This window comes from Hylobates moloch, unplaced genomic scaffold (assembly GCF_009828535.3).
Source record: "Hylobates moloch isolate HMO894 unplaced genomic scaffold, HMol_V3 SCAFFOLD_16, whole genome shotgun sequence".
Lineage (NCBI taxonomy): Eukaryota > Metazoa > Chordata > Mammalia > Primates > Hylobatidae > Hylobates > Hylobates moloch.
In genome coordinates, this window is record NW_026652291.1 from 72,034,430 (window position 1) to 72,056,504 (window position 22,075).

At 43.5% G+C, this 22,075-nt stretch overlaps 2 protein-coding genes and 1 pseudogene across 4 annotated transcripts in view; all 3 read left to right on the forward strand.

The window, feature by feature from the left end:
- Positions 1-15,464, forward strand: part of PRORP (protein only RNase P catalytic subunit) — a 152,242-nt gene extending 136,778 nt beyond the window's left edge. For all 3 annotated transcript variants that reach the window (XM_032179475.2, XM_032179474.2, XM_058429601.1), the window contains exons 6-8: positions 8,544-8,692; positions 12,222-12,417; positions 15,213-15,464. In XM_032179475.2, the coding sequence (XP_032035366.1) occupies positions 8,544-8,692; positions 12,222-12,417; positions 15,213-15,344 (477 nt within the window). In that variant the 3' untranslated portion in view covers positions 15,345-15,464. The remainder of the gene's footprint in view (positions 1-8,543; positions 8,693-12,221; positions 12,418-15,212) is intronic.
- On the forward strand, positions 2,400-2,992 carry LOC116456201 (large ribosomal subunit protein uL6-like; annotated as a pseudogene).
- Positions 15,465-17,775: 2,311 nt separating the features above from the next.
- PSMA6 (proteasome 20S subunit alpha 6) overlaps positions 17,776-22,075 on the forward strand; it is a 41,990-nt gene continuing 37,690 nt past the window's right edge. The window contains exon 1 of the mRNA XM_058429603.1: positions 17,776-17,937. Coding sequence (XP_058285586.1) covers positions 17,919-17,937 — 19 coding nt within the window. The 5' untranslated portion in view covers positions 17,776-17,918. The remainder of the gene's footprint in view (positions 17,938-22,075) is intronic.

Sequence of the window (22,075 nt, forward strand, 5' to 3'; positions counted from 1 at the left end):
CAGGCTGGAGTGCAGTGGCACTATCATAGCTCACTGCAGCATTGATCTACTGGGCCCAAGGGATCCTCCCACTTCAGCCTCCAGAGTAGCTGGGACCACAGGCACACACCACCATCCCCAACTAATTTTTTTTATTTTTAGTAGAGACAAAATCTTGCTTTGTTTCCCAGGCTGGTCTCAAACTCCTAAACTCAAGCTGAGGCAGAAATTAAAGAAAGAAAGAAAAAAAATAAAAAAGAGAAATAAACTTTCCTGTATTAGGCTGACTTGACCCAGAGGCAGCAACAGGCACAGCCCAGACCCAAGAAAAGTCTTGATAATACTATCTAATATGCCCTGAAGACTCTCCCAGTACTCCCTCAACATAAGGAAGAGAAAAACAAATTTTCCTTTCTCTTATAGCATGAGTTTATAGATTCCTGTTCTCTGTAACTAGTAACTTCAAGTATTCTGTTTTACCTAAACAGTACAGTGAAAGTCATGAGACATCTGAGCAGGCCTAAGCTATAGCCACCTAGGTGCCATAGTGAATGTCATAGAATAAGCCCTGCTAGGCACTAGATATCTAGGCAAACCTAGATAACAGCCATCTAGGTTGTATAGCAATAGTCATGTGTAATCCTGAGTTATGCACCTATCACAGTTTGATTAACTGTCTTTGTTCTGCCTCTGTATTCTTGCTTTCGCACCACCATAAGTTTGTTTCAGGCTAGCCCACCCCCTTTTTGAAGGGTATATAAAAGTCAAGTGCTGTCTTTGCTCTTAGCCCGGTTTTTTAGATGTTAAGTTTACTAGGTCTGAGTGCACTCAGTAAAGATCCTCCTGCTTTACCCTGAAGTCTGTCTAGTCCTCCTGATTCCTGCAACAAAGCGATCCACCCAATTTGACCTCCCAAGGTGCTGGGATTACAGGTATGAACTACCACACCTGGCCAACTCTATTTGTTTTATACATACACAGACACACACACATACACAGCATCATAGTCTACTGATGTTATTTTACCAAGTTTTCTGAGTAAGACTGCCTCTTTCCTGGTCTTTTGGCTAGAGAGAACAAGCCTTTGTTGGGTTTTTTTGTCTGCACACATTGACATTTCTAGGTTGACAGCTTCTTCAGCTCCAATTCTGGGATATATGTGGCAAAAAGAAAACCCAGGGAACTGACCACCATGTCAGTCCTTGTGTACTGAGGTCCCCAGCCAGTTTGCCATTTTTCCCTCTACCTTTCCAAGTCTTCTTATGTTTATTTTATATATAATGTCCAAGGTTTTTAGTTGCACTTAGTGGGAGACATAGGGAGAAGTACATCTACTCCATTTTCCCTCCTAGTTTTACTTTTGATCTAACATAGAATCTTAAGTTGAATTTTCTGTCTTTTTTAAAAAACTATTCCAAGTAGCCGGGCACAGTGGCTCACGCCTGTAATCCCAGCACTTTGGGAGGCTGAGGTGGGCGGATCACGAGGTCAGGAGTTTGAGACCAACCTGACCAACATGGTAAAACCCTGTCTCTACTGAAAATACAAAAATTAGCTGGGCATTGTGGCGGGCACCTGTAATCACAGCTACTCAGGAGGTTGAGGCAGGAGAATCACTTGAACCCAGGAGGCGGAGGTTGCAGTGAGCCAAGGTCGTGCCATTGCACTCCAGCCTGGGTAACAGAGTGAGACTCCATCTCAAAAAAAAACTATTCCAAGTATACCTATGACCCTATGACACTGACTCAGCCCACTGGATCCAGCCTTGGAATTTACCCAGAGGAAGTGGGTTCATGGCTGGACTGTCATGGAGTTTCAGGCCAGGGCTTTTATGCTGCACACTCATCTTTTTCCCTGTGTCTTTCATTTGTTCTCCTTTGTTTTCATTGTTTTCAGAGAGCTGCTTCTAGTAGAGACTTCTCAGCCACAAGATGGTGTCTCAGAATAGTTCAAGATAGGCTTTTCTGCTCTTCCTTGGGCCCCAGTCTTTAATGTACTATTAGTAAACTCAAGGCCATTTATCTGAACCAGGATATAGCTATGAAGACACAACTGTATTATCTTTAAGCCATGTTTTCCCAGTTGCCTGAAAACTTAAGCAATCAGTATCAGAAATAGTTTTTGTTTGAATTTTTTTTATAATTGTATTATTATTATTATTATTATTATTTAGAGATGGGGTCTTGCTGTGTTGCCCAGGCTGGTCTCGAAATCCTGGCCTCAAGCAGTCCTTCTGCCTCAGCATCCCAAAGTGCTGGGATTACGGGCCTGAGCCACCAGACCCAGCCTATGTCTTTTGAGCTATTTGAATCCATGAATCAAAGTTTACTAGTATAGATGTTTGCCTTTCATTACTTGCCCAACTTTTAAAATAGCTTATAAGATTATGTTTAAAAATACATAGACTAGCTTTCTTTGCCATGTCTACTGAGAGAACGAAGACCATTCTCAGCAACCAGACTGCCAACATTCCAGAAAATGGTGACATTACTCTGAAGGGACACACAGTTATTGTGAAAGGCCCCAGAGGAACCCTGCAGAGGGATTTCAATCACATCAGTGTAGATTCAGTCTTCTTGGAAAGAAAGAAAAGAGGCTCCAGGTTGACAAATGGTGGGGAAACTGAAAGGAACTGGCTGCCGTTCAGACTATTTGTAGTCATGTACAGAACGTGATCAAGAATGTTACACTGGGCTTCCATTACAAGATGAGGTCTATGTATGCTCACTTCCCCATCAATGTCGTTATCCAGGAGAATGGGTCTCTTGTTGAAATCTGAAATTTCTTGGGTGAAAAATACATCCTCAGGGTTCGGATGAGAACAGGTGTTGCTTGTTCAGTATCTCAAGCCCAGAAAGATGAATTAATCCTTGAAGGTAATGACATTGAGCTTGTTTCCAATTTAGAGGCTTTGATTCAGCAAGCCACGACAGTTAAAAACAAGGATATCAGGACATTTTTGGATGGTATCTATGTCTCTGGAAAAGGAACTGTTCAGCCGGCTGATGAATAAGTTCTAAGAGTTGCCCAGCTTCTGAAACAAGATGCTGGATGATTCCTAAGACCTATTTGTGATATTTAAATGATGCAAAAGACCTATTGATTTGGAAAGAAAAATAAAATAAAATAAAATAAAAATAAAAATACATACGACAGAAAGACTGGTAAATAGACATTAACAATCTTTGGGTAGTGAGCTGTGAGTCGTTTGTTCTTTCATTTTTCAAGTTTTCAAATGTGAGCTACTTTATGATGGATGAAAATGGATGTTGGGCATATTCTTCAGCTAATCAGAAAATATTTATTAACGAAAAAAATATGTTTATGACCCATCCAATACGTGTAGAGCCAGCATATATGTTTTCTTAGTCTTGATAGTTAAGAAAATATTGGGGGGCTGGGCACAGTGGCTCACACCTGTAATCCCAGCACTTTGGTAGGCCTAGGTGGGTGGATCACCTGAGGTCAGGAGTTTGAGACCAGCCTGGCCAACATGGTGAAACTCCGTCTCTATTAAAAATACAAAAATTAGCTAGGCATGGTGGCAGGTGCCTGTAATCCCAGATACTCAGGAGGCTGAGGTAGGAGAATCGCTTGAACCCGGGAGGTGGAGGTTGCAGTGAACTGAAATTGTGCCACTGCACTCCAGCCTGGGTGACAGAGCAAGACTCTGTCTCAAAATAATAATAATAATAATATTGGGTACTCTGTTACTAAAGGCAGGGACTATGGCTTAAAATTCTGCAGCTGTGATACCTACCATATGCCTTACACATAGAGAGGTCTAGGAAATAACTGCTTGAGCACAGAAACCATTATTCCTAGCTTTGAAGGAAAGAACTATATTTTACTAGTTGTAAATCTTTGGGTTTGGTGTCCTCAAGGTAATTACCTGCTTGAGTGTTAGCTCACATGAAGTGGGCAAGTTGTGTCCATTCTTTTTTTTTAAGAGATGGTGTCTCACTCTGTTGCCCAGGATCGCAGTGGTACAATTGTAGCTCACTGTAGCCTTGAACTCCTCAAGCAGTCCTCCTGTCTCAGCCTCTCATGTAGCCAGGATCACAGGTGCATGCCACTGAGAGGTGACAGTGTGCTGGCAGTCCTCACAGCCCTCTCTTGCTCTCGACGCCTCCTCTGCCTGGGCTCCCACTTTGGCGGCACTTGAGGAGCCCTTCAGCCCACCGCTGCACTGTGGGAGCCCCTTTCTGGGCTGGCTAAGGTGGGAGCCGGCTCCCTCAGCTTGCAGGGAGGTGTGGAGGGAGAGGCGTGAGAGGGAACCGGGGCTGTACGCGGTGCTTGTGGGCCAGCTGGAGTTCCGGGTGGGCGTGGGCTTGGCGGGCCCCTCACTCAGAGCAGCCGGCAGGCCCTGCTGGCCCCAGGCAATGAGGGGCTTAGCACCCAGGCCAGCGGCTACAGAGGGTGTACTGGGTCCCCCAGCAGTGCCAGGCCACCGGCGCTGCGCTCGATTTCTCGCTGGGCCTTAGCTGCCTTCCCACGGGGCAGGGCTCGGGACCTGCAGCCCGCCATGCCTGAGCCTCCCACCCCCTCCATGGGCTCCTGTGCGGCCCGAGCCTCCCCGACAAGCGCCACCCCCTGCTCCACAGTGCCCAGTTCCATTGACCACCCAAGGGCTGAGGAGTGCGAGCGCACGGCGTGGGACTGGCAGGCAGCTCCACCTCCAGCCCTGGTGCGGGATCCACTGGGTGAAGTCAGCTGGGCTCCTGAGTCTGGTGGAGATGTGGAGAACTTTTATGTCTAGCTCAGGGCTTGTAAATATACCAGTCAGCACCCTGTGTCTAGCCCAGGGTTTGTGAGTGCACCAGTCAACACTCTGTATCTAGCTGCTCAGGTGGTGCCTTGGAGAACCTTTATGTCTAGCTCGAGGATTATAAATACACCAATCGGCACTCTGTATCTAGCTCAAGGTTTGCAAACACACCAATCAGCACCCTGTGTCTAGCTCAGGGTTTGTGAGTGCACCAATCGACACTCTGTATCTAGCTGCTCTGGTGGGGCCTTGGAGAACCTTTGTGTCGATACTCTGTATCTAAATGATCTGATGGGGACGTGGAGAACCTTTATGTCTAGCTCAGGGATTGTAAATGCACCAGTCAGTGCCCTGTCAAAACAGACCACTCAGCTCTACCAATCAGCAGGACATGGGTGGGGCCAGATAAGAGAATAAAAGCAGGCTGCCCGAGCCAGCAGTGGCAACCCGCTCGGGTCCCCTTCCACACTGTGGAAGCTTTGTTCTTTTGCTCTTTGCAATAAATCATGCTACTGCTCACTCTTTGGGTCCATGCTGCTTTTATGAGCTGTTAACACTCACGGCGAAGGTCTGCAGCTTCACTCCTGAAGCCAGCGAGACCACGAGCCCACCGGGAGGAACGAACAACTCCAGACGTGCCACCTTAAGAGCTGTAACACTCATTGCGAAGGTCTGCAGCTTCACTCCTGAGCCAGCGAGACCACAAACCCACCAGAAGGAAGACACTCCAAACACATCCGAACATCAGAAGGAACAAACTCCGGACACGCCGTCTTTAGAACTGTAACACTCACCGCGAGGGTCCGCATCTTCATTCTTGAAGTCAGTGAGACCAAGAACCCACCAATTCCGGACACACCGCCATGCCTGGCTAATTTTTATTTTATTTATTTATTCATTCATTCATTCATTCATTCATTTTTTTGAGATGGAGTCTTGCTTTGTCACCCAGGCTGGAGTGCAGTGGTGCGATCTCAGCTCACGGCAACCTCCACCTCACGGGTTCAAGCAATTCTCCTGCCTCAGCCTCCCCAGTAGCTGGGATTACAGACATGCACCACCACGCCCAGCTAATTTTTGTATTTTTAGTAGAGATGGGGCCATGTTGGCTAGGCTAGTCTTAAACTCCTGACCTCAAGTGATCTGCCCACCTCGGCCTCCCAAAGTGCTGGGATTACAGGTGAGAGCCACCGTGCCTGGCCTAATTTTTTTTTTAATAGAGACGAGGTCTTGCTGTGTTGTCCAGGCTGGTCTAAAACTTCTTGCCTCAAGCAGTCCTCCAGTCTCATCCTCCCACAGTGCTGAAGTTACAGATGTGAGCCACCTTGCCTGGCCTATTCTATGTCTTAATTATAGAACTAATAATTAGGGATAAAAAAGCCAACTACTCCTTACTAAGATTAGCAAAATCTTATTGGACAAAAATTCAATATCAGTCCAAAGCAATAAACAGTAATATTTTTAAAATTCAGCTGGCCAGGCACAGTGGCTCACGCCTGTAATCCCAACACTTTGGGAGCTGAGGCAGATAGATCACAAGGTCAGGAGTTCCAGACCAGCCTGGCCAATATGGTGAAACCCCGTCTCTGCTAAAAATACAAAAATTGGCCAGGCATGATGGCGTGTGCCTGTAATCCCAGCTACTCTGGAAGCTGTGGCAGAAGACTCGTTTGAACCCAGGAGGTGGAGGTTGCAGTGAACTGAGATCGCGGCACTGCACTCCAGCCTGAGCAACAGAGCAAGACTTTGTCTCAAAAATAAAAAATAAAAAAATAGGCCGGGTGCGGTGGCTCACGCTTGTAATCCCAGCACTTTGGGAGGCCGAGGTGGATGGATCACGAGGTCAGGAGATCGAGACCACGGTGAAACCCCGTCTCTACTAAAAATACAAAAAATTAGCCGGGCGTGGTGGCGGGCGCCTGTAGTCCCAGCTACTCGGGAGGCTGAGGCAGGAGAGTGGCGTGAACCCGGGAGGCGGAGCTTGCCGTGAGCCGAGATTGCGCCACTGCACTCCAGCCTGGGCGACAGAGCGAGACTCCGTCTCAAAAAAATAAATAAATAAAATAAAATAAAATAATAAAAAATAAAAAAATTCAGCCCTTGATAATTCATTATTAGATCGTCAGCGTCTACGTGTATATTGGATATAACAGGTATTAATGTAATATTTGATAGATGATTAAATAAATGAATTAATTTTATTGATGATAGGACTTTAAGTAATGTCCTGATTACAGGACATTATCTACAGAGGAGGAACTTATGAGTAAAGAGAAGCTAGACTAAAATACCTTTTCCAACCAAGACCCAAGAAAATTAAGGATTTCTGCAAGACCTTTCAACTTGTGATTTTTGTGGGCCCACCAATTCTTATAAAGATCTTTTATATTTCTGATACATGATTATATAATAAAAGTTATAATTTTTTCAGCTTTTGTTTTACTTAGTAATATCCATTTATAGCTTAGTTTAATAGGTGGTACATAAAAGTAATTTATGTACTTTTCCTTATGAAAAATTGAGTATAGGCAAGCTCACCAAAGTACTAGATTTCTAAAACCCAAGTCTAGACCTTTGAGGAGTTCATGTGCACACAATGAAGTGGAGGCCAGTGAGAAGTGGAGAGAATGGGGATAAAATAACTGACTGGGAAGTAGGCTACAGGGTAGAAATCGACAGATCTTTAGTAGAAAGGGGGATTTCAATGAAAGGAGGCAGTATTAGCAATAAAATCATAACATAGAAAAGTCACTGTCTAGTCTAATAATTTACAAACTTAAAAAGAAGTAGAAGCCTTTATTCAAATCACAACTTATGCAGAATACCAATATGATAAATATATAAAGGTTGAGCTGTTTGGGTTGAAACAAGGTTTGACATGTATAGGAAACAAAATCCCATCCCTCTTGAGCCTCTCTATCTCTATCCTAGTGGGCCCTAGTGAGCACAGTTTAAAACAGCTGAACTAGGCTGGGTGCAGTGGCTCACACCTGTAATCCCAGTGCTTTGGGAGGCCAAGGCAGGAGAATTTCTTGAGGCCAGAAGTTCAAGACCAGCCTGGGCAGCATCGTGAGATCCCATCCCTACCCCCCAAAAAAAAAAAATTAGGCCAGGCATGGTGGCTCACGCCTGTAATCCCAGCACTTTGGGAGGCTGAGGCGAGTGGTGACCTGAGGTCAGGAGTTTGAGACCAGCCTGACTAACATGGTGAAACTCCGTCTCTACTAAAAATACAAAATTAGTTGGGTGTGATGGTGCATGCCTGTAATTCCAGCTACTTGGGAGGCTGAGGCAGGAGAATCGCTTGAACTGGGGGGGCAGAGGTTGCAGTGAGCTGAGATCTCGCCATTGTACTCCAGCCTGGGCAGCAAGAGCGAAACTCTGTCTCAAAAAAAAAAAAAAATTAGCCAGACGTGGTACACATCTGTGGTCCCAACTACTCAGGAGGCTGAAGTGGGAAGATTGCTTGAGCCCAGGAATTCAAGGCTGCAGTGAGCTATGATTGCACCTGTGCACTCCAGTCTGGACAACAGAGTGAGACCCTGTCCCACACACACACAAAAAACAACCCCCCCCCCCGCAATGTAGCCTGACCAGTAGGCAGATGTTAGACATTAATATGTAATAGGGAAGCATTTTCCTCAGGCTTTCAAAGATGGGAAATTATTATGGATTGTTTTCTTACCACCTACCAGAAAAGAGTGCTTCACCATTGAGGTGGCCTGCTGGAAAAATCACTCCACTAATTTGAGAATCTTCCCTTGACCTTTTGGGGTTCTGGCTTTGTGTTTTTTAGCTCTTGAATGTCGTCTCTCAACTAGCCAAACAGAATCTGCGACTGCTGGTCCTAGGCCGGAAGCACATGCTAAGACAGTGTTCCCAGTGGAGAAGGGATGAGATGAAAGAGGTGCAAAAGCAAGCCAGCTGTTTTTTTGCTGATAACATGTAAGTGTTGGAGGTAATAGGTGAAATTATACTATGCTGCAGACATCTGCTTGTTAGTTACCTACTTTAAAACCTATCTTTTAAATGCATGTGTATATGTATACTCACCCTCATTTAAAAAAAAAAAAAGATTTGAGACAACTTACAAAACTACGGTTTCTTCTAAAAAAAAAACACTACAGTTTCTACGGCAGGATAAACTTAAACAGATGAGGAAATCAGGATAAAGGAGAAGTGGAGGGAAGATAAGTCAGGAGGGAGATTAGTACACCGAATACATGCCATAAGATCCTAAGTAGATCATTTAGCAAATACTTGACAAACAGGAGCACCTTCTATGTTCTTGGAGAAAGAGCAGTGAAAAAGACAAAGTCCTTGCCCTCTTAGAATGTACAATAAACAGATAAACAAATAAACAGGTAATGTCATTCCAGGCAGTGATTAGTACTATGGGGACAATAAAGCAAGGTAGATAGAATTTAGGTAAGGGATAGGTCAGAGGGTTGTGAATGGGGTGGTCAAGAACAGCCTTTCTGAGGGGGCAAATTCAATGAGGAGTGAGTTATTTGAGAAATGGGGAGAGGTGGAGGGAAGAACATCCCAAATAACACGAAATATTTAAAAAGCCCTGAGGCAGGCCGGGCTCACGCCTGTAATCCCAACACTTTGGGAGGCCGAGGCGGGCAGATCATGAGGTCAGGAGATTGAGACCATCCTGGCTAATGGTGAAACCCCATCTCTACTAAAAATACAAAAAATTAACTGGGCATGGTGGTGGGCGCCTGTAGTCCCAGATACTGAGGAGGCTGAGGCAGGAGAATGGCGTGAACCCGGGAGGCAGAGCTTGCAGTGAGCCGAGATCGCGCCACTGCACTCCAGCCTGGGCGACAGTGCGAGACTCCATCTCAAAAAAAAAAAAAGAGGAGCCCAAAGGAGCCCTGAGGCAAGCATAAGCTTGGCGTGTGTTTGAGGAAAGCAAGACGGCCAGTTGGGCTATAATAGCAAGAGGGAAAGTAATAAGTTCTGAGATTAGAGAGAAGGCAGAAACCGCAATACAGAGGACCCTGCAGATCCTGGTAGACAAGCAGGAGGCCTAGATTTTATTCGAAATGTAAGGAGACAATTGCTGTTGAGCTGCAGCTTCCCAGGAAGCCAAAGGAACCATGGTAAACATGGTCAGTAACAAAAAGTAAGCCAGCCACGGTGGCTCACGTCTATAATCCCAGCACTTTGGGAAGCCAAGGCAGGCAGATCACTCAAGATCAGGAGTTCGAGACCAGCCTGGACAACATAGCGAACCCCATCTCGACTAAAAATACAATTAGCCAGATGTGGTGGCACACGCCTGTAGTCCCAGGTACTCGGGAGGCTGAGGCAGCAGAATCACTTGAACCTGGAAAGCCGAGGTTGCAGTGAGCCGAGATCGTGCCACTGCACTCCAGCCTGGGTTACGGAGTGAGACTGTCTCAAAAAAAAAAAAAAAAAAAACCCACAAACCTACAGTAGCCATAAAGTAAGAAGAAAATAGCTAATTAGGAGGAGTACACATCCGCAACAGCACATATGAACTCAATGAACTGTTGTGCATTGAGATTTTCATATTGTTTATGCTAACAAAAGTTTATTTCCAACTTTGCTTAATGAGTGTATATGCCTCAGCCCCAAATCTAGGTTTCATAGTCTGAATGTGATAACTTCAAGATTTGTCAATATTCTCCAAATCATTTATTTTATTTAATTTTATTGAGACGGAGTCTCGCTATGTCACCCAGGCTGGAGTACAGTGGCGCAATCTTTGCTCATGACAACCTCCACCTCCCGGGTTCAAACGATTCTCCTGCCTCAGCCTCCCAAGTAGCTAGGATTACAGGCACCCGCCACCACGCCCAACTAATTTTTGTATTTTTAGTAGAGATGGGGTTTCACTATGTTGGCCAGGCTGGTCTCGAACTCCTGACCTCGTGATCCACCCGCCTCAGCCTCCCAAAGTGCTAGGATTACAGGCATGAGCCACCTCGCCCGGCCCCCAAATCATTTATTATTTAAAAAGTACAATAGCTCTCAATGCATAAAGCAAGGGAGAAGCAAACCTCTCATCCAGTTCCCAAACCACATCCCTTCTTTTTTTAGCTGGAAGATGGTGCCTCCATTTCTCCAAGAGCAGAAGACCTAATGGCAACATTGGGTAGACAGTAAGATTGTAGGCTTGGGAATTAGTTCACCCAGGTTGAGATCATGGCCCTGCCACTCCCTGTCTGGGAAAGGTTTTTCCTTTCTCTCTGTCTTCCTTATCTCCTGTGTAACTTTTATGGGGTTGCTTTAAAGATTAAATAAGATAATACGTGTAAATAACTCATGTAAAACTCTTGGCATAGCACCAAGTACATGGAAAACACATGTTAGTTGCTGTCATGATCATTATTATTTTCCTTATATGGAAGAATTAGATAAATTTGAAGTGTTATGACCAAGAAGCCTGTTGGAAAGTGGTCTCACTGCTTGGTTTGGGGTCTGTATTTATTGCATCAGCTGAAGTTCCAAACTCAGTTGTAACGATCAATTCACTGACCTTCTGTCGGTTTGGATTTGAATATTTAAGTGTTTAACAGTAAATCTGTTTTCCACTAATGTGCCAAAGAAGCTTTTCAAACATACACTAGAGAGAATAATATAGTGAATAGTGAGTCCCCCTGTAACTGTCACCCGGCTCCAACAATTACCATCATTTTGCTAATTTTGTTCCATAAACTGCACACATTTTTTCTTTTTCTTTTTTTCCTGGAGAGTTATAACGCAAATTTCGTCATTTTATCATTTCACTTGAAATACTTCAGGATAAAGAAAACTTTAAATGGTCCTATTTAGGGTCATTTGAATCAAGGCGTACGGCATATCACAAGTTGTAGTCTGAATCTCCTAAAGCAAGGTCGTTACTGCCATTTTTACAGCACATTTATGAAAATAATAAGTGCTAAGGTTGATGGTCTGTTGGAGGCTTTGAGTCACTGGCTCTTACCAAAGAAGATGTTTTGGGGTGCTGATCCAGGTGACTATCTAGAAGCTGCTCTGAAATACCAGTTCAGCTTTAGGGGCAGCCAGTTATTTGGTGGCTTGCAAGAAAGTCTCGTCCTGCCCTAGTAGTATTTTGGGTGTTTCTTGAATTTGGGTGAAGAGAGAGGGAAAAGGTGTGCTCTGTGATAGATAAGGCAAATAGGAAAAATACCCAAAGAGAAGCAACTTTTAAGTGTGAGGAGAGCATTGTTAGAATTCATCGTTCTAGTGGAAGAGTCCAGTGAGCTGTGAGAATCCCAGGCGTTAGCATTCCGTTCCCCTCAGCTTTCCATCTGTGTTCTAGATAGTATTGCTTACCAGCTAAGGACTTTCAGGTGGTTCTTAAGTATTACTAGCATCATGTTGGTTAAGAAATCAGAGGCACCTCCAAGGAAAGTAAGTAAAAAGTGCAGTGAAAAACGCTGTCCTCTGCCTCTTCAGCTGTGCTTGATTGTGTCCTTTCTTATGCCTGGTTCAGCTCGGAGGATGATCCATTCCTTCTGTATGCCACACTGAACTCCGGGAATCACTGCAGGTTTATCACAAAAGACCTGATGCGGGACCACAAGGCCTGTCTGCCTGATGCCAAGACCCAACGCCTGTTTTTTAAGTGGCAGCAGGGACATCAGCTGGCAATTATAAATAGATTTCCAGGATCAAAACTAACCTTTCAGGTAATGGTACCTGTTCTCTATGTAATATTAACAGAGTCAAGTATACAGTAAGAATGTGGCATAGAAAAAGAGTGTCACAACTAATTGAAGGTTGTAAATGCTTTATTTTTCTCAGTTTTAGGTTAGTATTTGGAACTAGCCAGGTCCTAGAAAGAGTCTGCTAAAGTGTTCATAGGCCAACCTCAAATTAATTAAAACACTTAGGGGCCGGGCGCGGTGGCTCACACCTGTAATCCCAGCACTTTGGGAGGCCAAGGTGAGCAAATCTTGAGGTCAGGAGATCGAGACCATCCTGGCTAACACAGTGAAACCCTGTCTCTACTAAAAATACAAAAAAAAAACGCCGGGCGTGGTCGCAGGTGCCTGTAATCCCAGCTACTTGGGAGGCTGAGGCGGGAGAATGTCGTGAACCCTGGAGGCAGAGCTTGCAGTGAGCCGGGATTAGATCTCGCCACTGCACTCCAGCCTGGGCGACAGAGCAAGACTCTGTCTCAAAAACAAAAAACAACATTTAGGATATCACCAATTTTGACTTCGATTAATTATGTCATAAATTATGACTTCTTTTTTTTTTTTTTGAAAGAGAGTCTCACTCTGTCACCCAGGCTGGAGTGCAGTCGTGTGATCTCAGCTCACTACAGCCTTCGCCTCCCAGGTTCAAGCGATTCTCCTGCCTCAGCCTCCCGAGTAGCTGTGACTATGGGCACATGCCACCACGCCGAGCTAATTTTTGTATTTTTAGTAGAGATGGGGTTTCACCATGTTGGTCAGGCTGGTCTCGAACTCCTGAGCTCATAATCCACCCACCTCAGCCTCCCAAAGTGCTGGGATTACAGGCGTGAGCCACCTTACCCGGCCATAAATTATAACTTCTTATATGTGTTTTTTATTTTTGTTTATTTGCAATAGCTCAAATTCCTTATTTATTATAGTTTGTTAGACTTCTGCTAAGTAATTTGTTTTCCCTGTTTAATTCATTTCTATGACAGTCTCAGTTGAATTCTCCTTTGATTCAAGTTAAGATATCTATAATATAAGGACACATCTTGTGTGAAAGCAAAGGGAGAGAATCCAAAGTGAGTTACTACAGAAAAGTACACTGGCCCGTGGTATAATAAATAAGGTTCAATAATCAAAAAATATTGACCGGGCATGATGGTTCACGCCTATAATCTCAGCACTTTGGGAGGCCAAGGCGGGTGGATCACTTGAGGTCAGGAGTTGAAGACCAGCCTAGCCAACATAGCGAAAACTTCATCTCTACTAAAAATACAAAAATTAGCCAGGAGTGTGCCTGTAATCCCAGCTACATGGGAGGCTGAGGTATGAGAATCGCTTGAACCTGGGAGGCGAAGGTTTCAGTGAGCCAAGATTGTGCCACTACACTCCAGCCTGGGTGACAAAGCGAGACTCCCGTCTCAAAAAAAAAAAAAAAACGGATATGTTAGTCAAAGGAGAAAAAATTTCAGTTAGGTAAGAGGAATAAGTTCCATGATGATTGTAGTTAATAATAACAACGTATTATATCATTGAAAATTGCTAAGAGTAGATTTTAAATGTTCTCACCACAAAAATTGTAAGTATATAAGGTAATGCTCATGTTAATTAGCTCAATTTAGCTATTCTACAATGTATGCATATTTCAAAAACATGCTATACATGATAAATATGTATAACTGTTATTCGTCAATTTAAAAATAAGTAAGAATGGCTGGGTGCAGTGGCTCACTTGTGTAATCCCAGCACTTTGGGAGGCCGAAGCAGGAGGATTGCCTGAGCCTAGGAGTTTAAGACTAGCCTGGGCAACATGGTAAGACCATGTCTCTATAAAAGTAAGTAAATAAGAATATCCAAAACAATAGATTTATAGTAAATATGGTATCAAATGATGCCATAGTGATTCAAGATATAGTTGAAGAACTATTAATTCTTAAGTATAATAAAGGTATAAAGGTATTGATCTTACATTTATAAAATAAGACCTTATTTCTTAGAGATACATACTGAGGTATTACAGAAGAAATTACATATCTGAGATGGGGGGCAGCTTATGGATGAAATAAGACTAGAGATGAATTGATAATGGCTGAAGCTAGGTGATGAGTGCATGGGAGTTCATTATACCATTTCTCTACTTTTGTTTACATTTGTCCCTTGGTATCCATGAGGAATTGGTTTCAGGACCTCTCACAGATACTAAAATCTTCAAATGCTCAAGTCCCTTATATAAAGTGGCATAGTATTTGCATATAACCTACACACATCCTCCTGTATACTTTGAATCATCTAGATTATTTATAATACCTAATACAATGTAAATGCTGTATAAATAGTTGTTTCTGTATCTTTTAGGGAATAATGCCAAGAAGAAAAAAAGTCTGTACATGTTCAGAACACAGTTTGTTTTCTGTTGTTGTTTTGTTTTGTTTTCAAATATTTTCAATCCGTGGTTGTTTGCCAGGGATACAGAACCTGCAGTTAGGGAAGGCTGACTGGATTTGAAATTTTTCACTCTCACACACAAAACCGATAGAGCCAATAAAAGAACATCTGTATTACATAAATGTAATGCTTCTATAGAGAGTCTTTAGACTTAAAAATGAGACTCCTCAAAAAACTCCTGATATTAGGGCTCATCTTCACAGAGTTTGCTGCTCTTTGAAAATCCATTATTAAGTGAGATAATCCATTATCAATACTCTTCTGGAGCAAACTTGAGAAGTGTCAGAAAGAGAAATGGCCAGGTAGCCCTTTAATGTTGTTCTCAATGTTTTGTTCTCTTTTTAATTCAACAGCATATTCTCAGCTATGACACAGTGGTGCAAACAACTGGAGACTCGTGGCACATACCATATGATGAAGACCTGGTAGAAAGATATTCCTATGAAGTACCAACCAAATGGCTTTGCCTCCACCAAAAGACATAGAGACTCTTACCTCTATGCTAAGTTTGTGTTTGGGTACCCTCTAGGTTGGCATCAGAGGCTCTTGAGTTGGTGTTTGTTTAGGGCATTGTCTCTGTCCTGAAGATAAAAGGATTCTATTAACAGTGTTGACATTGATTTTTTAATGAAATGAGATATATCTTTTCATAACCAGCTGCGTTTTTTTCCCTAACATTTGTTTTTGAAGGCTTATCAAGAGTTGGAGAACTTAGTGTAGAGCAAAACCTGCATTTCTCCTACTGTGCCAGCTATTCCACTTAGCTTGGGTGACAAATAGTGCTTTTGGTATCCATTTTTTGCTACTTCTGACCTTGCCTTCCAGGCCTACCAATAGCAGAATCAATCCATCTGTCCCTGAGATACTCGTGTTGTTTCAAATCCCTTCTCCCATTTCTGGCATAGTCTCATTCTCTGTATGTTATGCCCTATCCACATGGAATCATTTATCGTCCTCTGTGATAAACTGGCCAAGATACTAAAGACTTACTATTAATAGCAATTTTTAATTACTTATCATCCAATTATTTGGATTGGAGAAGAGGGGGCATTCACTCCTCTTTTTCTTATTTTTTTAGAAATAGTCTCAACTTACTCTGTCGCCAGGGCTGGAGTGCAGTAACGCAATCACAGTTCACTGCAGCCTCAAACTCCCAGGCTCAAGCAATCTTCCTATCTCAGCCCTCCTGAGTAATTGGGACTACAGGCATGTACCACTAGGCTTGGCTAATTTTTTTTTTTTTTTTTTTGTAGAGATGGCTGTCTCACTCTGTTGACCAGACTGGTCTCCAACCCCTGGCCTCAATCGATCCCCAGCACTTTGGGAGGTTGAGGCGAGAGAATCACTTGAGTCTAGGAGTTCAAGACCAGCCTAGGCAACATAGTAAGATCTCATTTCTACAAAAAATTTAAAAATTAGCCAGGCATGGTAGTTTGCACACATAGTCCCAGCTACTTTGGGGGCTGAGATAGGAGGATTGCTTGAGTCTGGGAGGTCAAGGCTGCAATGAGCCCATGTTGCACCACTGCACTCTAGCCTGAGTTTCACCATGTTGCCCTGGTTGCTCTCAAACTCCTGGCCTCAGGTGATCCACCCACCTCAGCCTCCCAAAGTGCTGGGATGACAGGTGTGAGCCACCCCGCACAGCCTGAAATGAGGCATCTCTATAGTCCAGCAGCTCTGCAGGAGGCAGGAGAGGAGCAAGAATAAGAAAGGAAATTTGTAAAAGGCACTTAGGAGTGAGCAGAAAGGAAATAGGACCGCTTTTACCTGCCCAGTCCTGGCCAGTGACAAGCAGTCTGCTTGAGTCTGTGCTAAATAAACAAAGGAAGTTCCATTTAGAGCTCTACATAGAGGAAGCCATAGAAAATAACAGGATGAAAATACAAGAGACAGGAACACAGATGAATAAATGTAATAAAATTTGAGAAATAATCTTTAATTTTCTTTCATCATCTCCATTTATGCTTTTTCATGATTTCCTGACGTTCTCTCTCCCCAAGTTTAGTTTTTTGTTTTTTTGTGAGGTTTTTTTTTTGGCATTATTTGATCTGACAAGTGCTTCCAGAGGCTCTACTACACACACAACTTGCTTTTAACTGGTAATTGAAATAAACAGGAAGACAATTATCTAGTCACTGATGGCAGCTAAAAATAGTTTGTTTTGCTACCAGAGTGCCCTCAGAAGTATACGCTTATCTAATGGATTAAGTTATTATGATAACCGTGGTAATTTGTTATTATAAATAGCAGTAACATGGGAAGGTTTTTTGGTAACTTCGGACAAGAAATTTGATGTAGAGAGTTAATTTCGAGCACATTAAAATGACTATCCCACTCATCTCTTCAGTGCTATTTAAAAGCCAACCCAAGAGGCAAATACTTGAGAAATCATTAGTAGGGGCTTTAATTTTGAATATGTTAGACATTAATTCATTTTAATGAGACCAGGTCAGATTGCCTCATCACTCTCAGATGGACTAGAACATTATATGGATACCAAGTTCAGTTCACATCTAAATATTTAAAGTCTACTATTAAAAGAGGTTTCCTGGCCGGGCGCAGTGACTCATGTCTGTAATCCCAGCACTTTGGGACGCCGAGACGGGAGGATCACCTGAGGTCAAGAGATTGAGACCATCCTGGCCAACATGGTGAAACCCCATCTCTACTAAAAATATAAAAATTAGCTGGGCATGGTGGTGTGCGCCTGTAGTCCCAGCTACTCGGGAGGCTGAGGCAGGAGAATTGCTGGAACTCGGGAGGCAGAGGTTGCAGTGAGCTGAGATTGCACCACTGTACTCCAGCCTGATGACAGAGTGAGATTCCATCTCAAAAATAAATAAATAAATAAATAAATAAATAAATAAATAAATATATAAGGTTTCTTGTACTTTCTATGACTGCATCAGAACAGAGCATGTCAGTATCCAATAGGATGCCAATGGAATTCCCTGACAATTCCATCCATGCAGCTCTGCTGGAGCAGGGTAGTGTCCTAGGCTGGGAGAATGGGATGGAGCCTCCACCTCATGAAGTAGCTTCCTTTGGAGGTGGCTATGGCAGGTCATCGGAGAGGTAAGTCCCTCACTCAGACTTGTTGCTTGAGATGTACTATATTACTGATTCTTTGAAAATAAATCATTCTTATATTTTATTCCTCTTTTCAATGACCTTGCTCTAGAATCCAAAGCTGCTTTTTTCTTCTATCCTGTGTTCCATGGCTGAGCAGTCTATTACTATTAAATTGTTATATGTATATATTTTTCTATACATATATACTCATTGTTTTTCTATACATATATACTTATTCTCTATGAACTCTTTTGTAACATATTTTTTTCACCTGACAAAATGAAAAATTTTTCCTGTTCTTACAGTCACTTCTTCCTCATATATTCTTTTTTGTGTGTGTGTGTGAGATGGAGTTTCGCTCTTCTCGCCCAGGCTGGAGTGCAATGGCGCCATCTCAGCTCACTGCAACCTCCGCCTCCCTGGTTCAAGCAATTCTCCTGCTTCAGCCTCCTGAGTAGCTGGGATTACAGGCATGCGCCACTATGCCCGGCTAATTTTGTATTTTTAGTAGAGACAGGGTTTCTGCATGTTGGTCAGGCTAGTCTCGAACTCCAGACCTCAGGTGATCTGCCCACCTCGACCTCCCAAAGTGCTGGGATTACAGGCGTGAGCCATCACACTTGGCCTCATGTATTCTAATAATTAATAATGTAAATTCATAAAAAGGGGCAGCCAGCTTAAACTAGAGCATTGCTGGACACCATAAAATACTACTTGCATAGCTGTCTACTCACAAACTTCTACTCAAGGCTTGCTTTGTTCAGAAGGAAATCTGTGTTCACAGAAGCTGAACCCTGTTGATAGCTATTGGCTCAAATTAAGGGTCACGTCCTTTGGCACTTAGCGCTATTCTGGCAGGAGTGGTCAAATCCTTGATGTAATGGGTCTTTTCTAAGTCAGGCCCTCTGATCTCCAACTCCTAAAGAAATAAACTGGTCAGACCATGTTTTTGAAGAGAACATCTAAGGAACAATTGCTGCTTTACACAGATAAAGAGCTTTTTATTTTTTAAGGCAAATTATGTAATTCTTTGTTCATCAACACATCAAGGGAAGTTTCTGTGAGGAAATCAGTATTGAATAGTTTGTACTTTATACATGTTATAAGAATGTACTTTTCAGGCCCGGCACGGTGGCTCACGCCTGTAATCTCAGCACTGTGGGAGGCTGAGGCGGGCGGATCACGAGGTCAGGAGATTGAGACCATCCTGGCTAACACGGTGAAACCCTGTCTCTATTAAAAATACAAAAAATTAGCCATGCGAGGTGGCGGGTGCCTGTAGTCCTAGCTACTCGGGAGGCTGAGGCAGGAGAATGGCGTGAACCCCAGGGGGCAGAGCCTGCAGTGAGCCAAAATCGCGCCACTGCACTCCAGCCTGGGCGACAGCGAGACTCCGTCTCAAAAAAAAAAAAAAAAAAAATGTACTTTTCGACGCTGGCTCATCCTGTAACCACACTTTGGGAGGCTGAGGCAGGTGGATCACTTGATGTCAGGATTCGAGACAGGCTGGCCAAATGGCGAAACCTCTACTAAAAAAAAAAAAAAAAAAAAAATGTACTTTTCTTCCACTCCCACTGCCAGTATCACTAGAGATTCCAACTCCATCCACATTTTGGTCTCATTGTTTCTTTTTTTTTTTTTCTTGAGATGGAGTCTCACTCTGTCACCCAGGCTGGAGCTCAGTGGCGTGAATTTGGCTCACTGCAACCTCCACCTCCCGGATTCAAGCGATTCTCATGCCTCAGCCTCCCAAGTAGCTGGGATTACAGGCACGTGCCACCATGCCAACCTAATTTTTGTATTTTTAGTAGAGACAGGGTTTCGTCATGTTGGGCAAGCTGGTCTTGAACTCCTGACCTCAAGTGATCAGTCCACCTTGGCCTCCCAAAGTGCTGGGATTACAGGCATGAGCCACCACACCCAGCCTGGTCTCATTGTTTCTTAACTCTGGTCTCAAGATTTGTTGTTGTTGTTGTTTGTTCTAGAAATGGGGTCTCACTATGTTGCCAGGCTGGAGTGCAGTAGCTATTCACAGCGGTCATAGCTCACTGCAGCCTCAAACTCCCTGGGCTCAAGCGATCCTCCTGCCTCAGCCTCCCAAGTAGCCGGGATTACAGGCACACACCACCATGCTTACCTGATTTTGTGATTTTTGGCTCCCTATGAGATGGCCAACCTTTTTGATTAGTTTCAGGATTTTAAACTTTTAAGTTCCTCATTTTGTCCACAACCTCCTTACCTGCCCCACTCCTTTAACCCAACCACCATTGGGTTAAACCACGATTGACCTGTTCTTAGACCTATCCCTTCCTCACCTAGGAAGCCTCTATTGCCCTTTCCCATCTGACTTTGCTTGCCTTTCTCCCTACCCTGCCTCTGAAAGCATTCATGGGAGGGATGGCTTCAATAGCAGTGCAAATTCTTTCGTACTTTTTACCTCCTTTGGTCTCCATCTTTTCAATTGTAAACCTTATTTTGAGTAGCCACAGACCATTCCACTTTCTCCACTCCTGTATACCATAGTATTGCTAGAAAAGTCATGAAATTCCCATTAATTTCCTGAAGGAGCTCTCCCAACCTTTGCAGTCTTAACTCTGCAAAGGTAAGTTGCAAGCAGCTAATCTCCTGGAGCCTTCATTTCCTTTTCTGTTAAGTGGGGAAGATGGGCCATCACAGTGCTTCTCAAACTTAATAGGCATAGAATCACCTGGGGATCCCACTCAAAATGCCAGTTCTGATTCAGGTCTGACATACCCCGTGATGCCAATGCTGCAGACTGTAATTTGAGAAGTAAGGGCCTCAGTGAGCTCCACAATTATATAAAAAATAGTAATAAAACAACACCTGTGAGTCCGAGTCCTGAGTCAGTCTCATCATTCTCACACTTAGCAGACTTAACCGGAAACTAAAAGCCATCTGTCATGAACCTCTTCATCAATCTTTGCCTTTTCCAATAATTTTCCTCTCCTGAATCTTTTCTCCCTTTTCTTCCCTAGGTTACTTAAAAAAATTTTTTTTAATTATAAAATAGAGACAGGATCAGGTTGGTCATGAACTCTTGGCCTCTATCAATCCTCCTGCCTTGGCCTCTCAAGGTGCTAGGATTACAGGCATCAGCCACTACTCCCGGCCCTAGGTTACTTTTTCTACGTACTTCCATGCTGTTCGTTCTTGCTGAATTGGGATCTTGTTCTCAGTTAATCCCTGTCCTCCAGCTCTTTCCCATTTACTTACAAGTACCTTTAGGCTCTGACTGGACAAAACTGCTTCCCCAGGGATAGTTTCATAGCAACATTCTCAAAAGAAGGCACCATCTCTGCCACCGGTTTCTTTCCAATTCCACATTTGCAGCTGAGCAACTTCACCTGAGACACTCAAACTGAACCACTTTGAAAATAGCTTATTCATAATAGTGTAATTGACAATAATGAAATTGGAAGTAACTATTCAAAATAAGGGAAGAAGTAAATAACTGTAATTTAATTTTTATTTTTTGAGACAGGTGCACCCTGGCTAGAGTGCAGTGGCACAATCTTGGCTCACTGCAACCTCTGCCTCCCAGGCGATCCTCCCACTTCAGCCTCCCAAGTAGCTGGGACTACAGGCATGCACCACCATGCTTGGCTGATTTTTAAGTTTTTCGTAGAGATAATGTCTCACTATATTGCCCAGGCTGGTCTTGAACTCCTGGGCTTAAGTGATCCTCAGGAGGCTCAGTGATCCTCAGCCTCCCAAGTAACTGGGACCATTGGCACACACCCTATAAGGTGGACACCACCACACCTGGTTAATTTATTTTTTGTAGGTAAAGGGTTTTGCCATGTTGCTCAAGCTGGTCTCAAACTCCTGGGCTCAAGCAATCCTCCCAATTCAGCCTCCCAAAGTGCTGGGATTATAGATAGGCATAAGCCACCATGTCCAGCCTTTACAAATTTTTTGCAGATAATCTCTCCTTTCCATTCCTATTGCTACTTACCCCAGTTCCGGCCTTCAAAAACTTTCACTTGGTCTATTATCAACAGCCTCCTGGCTGACATCCCCAATGACAGTTCCTCATAAATACAGCTACCAGGTTTATCTTCCCAAAGCATAATTCTAGTCTTGCCACTGTCCTTGCTCAAAAACATTAAATGTCTCCCCA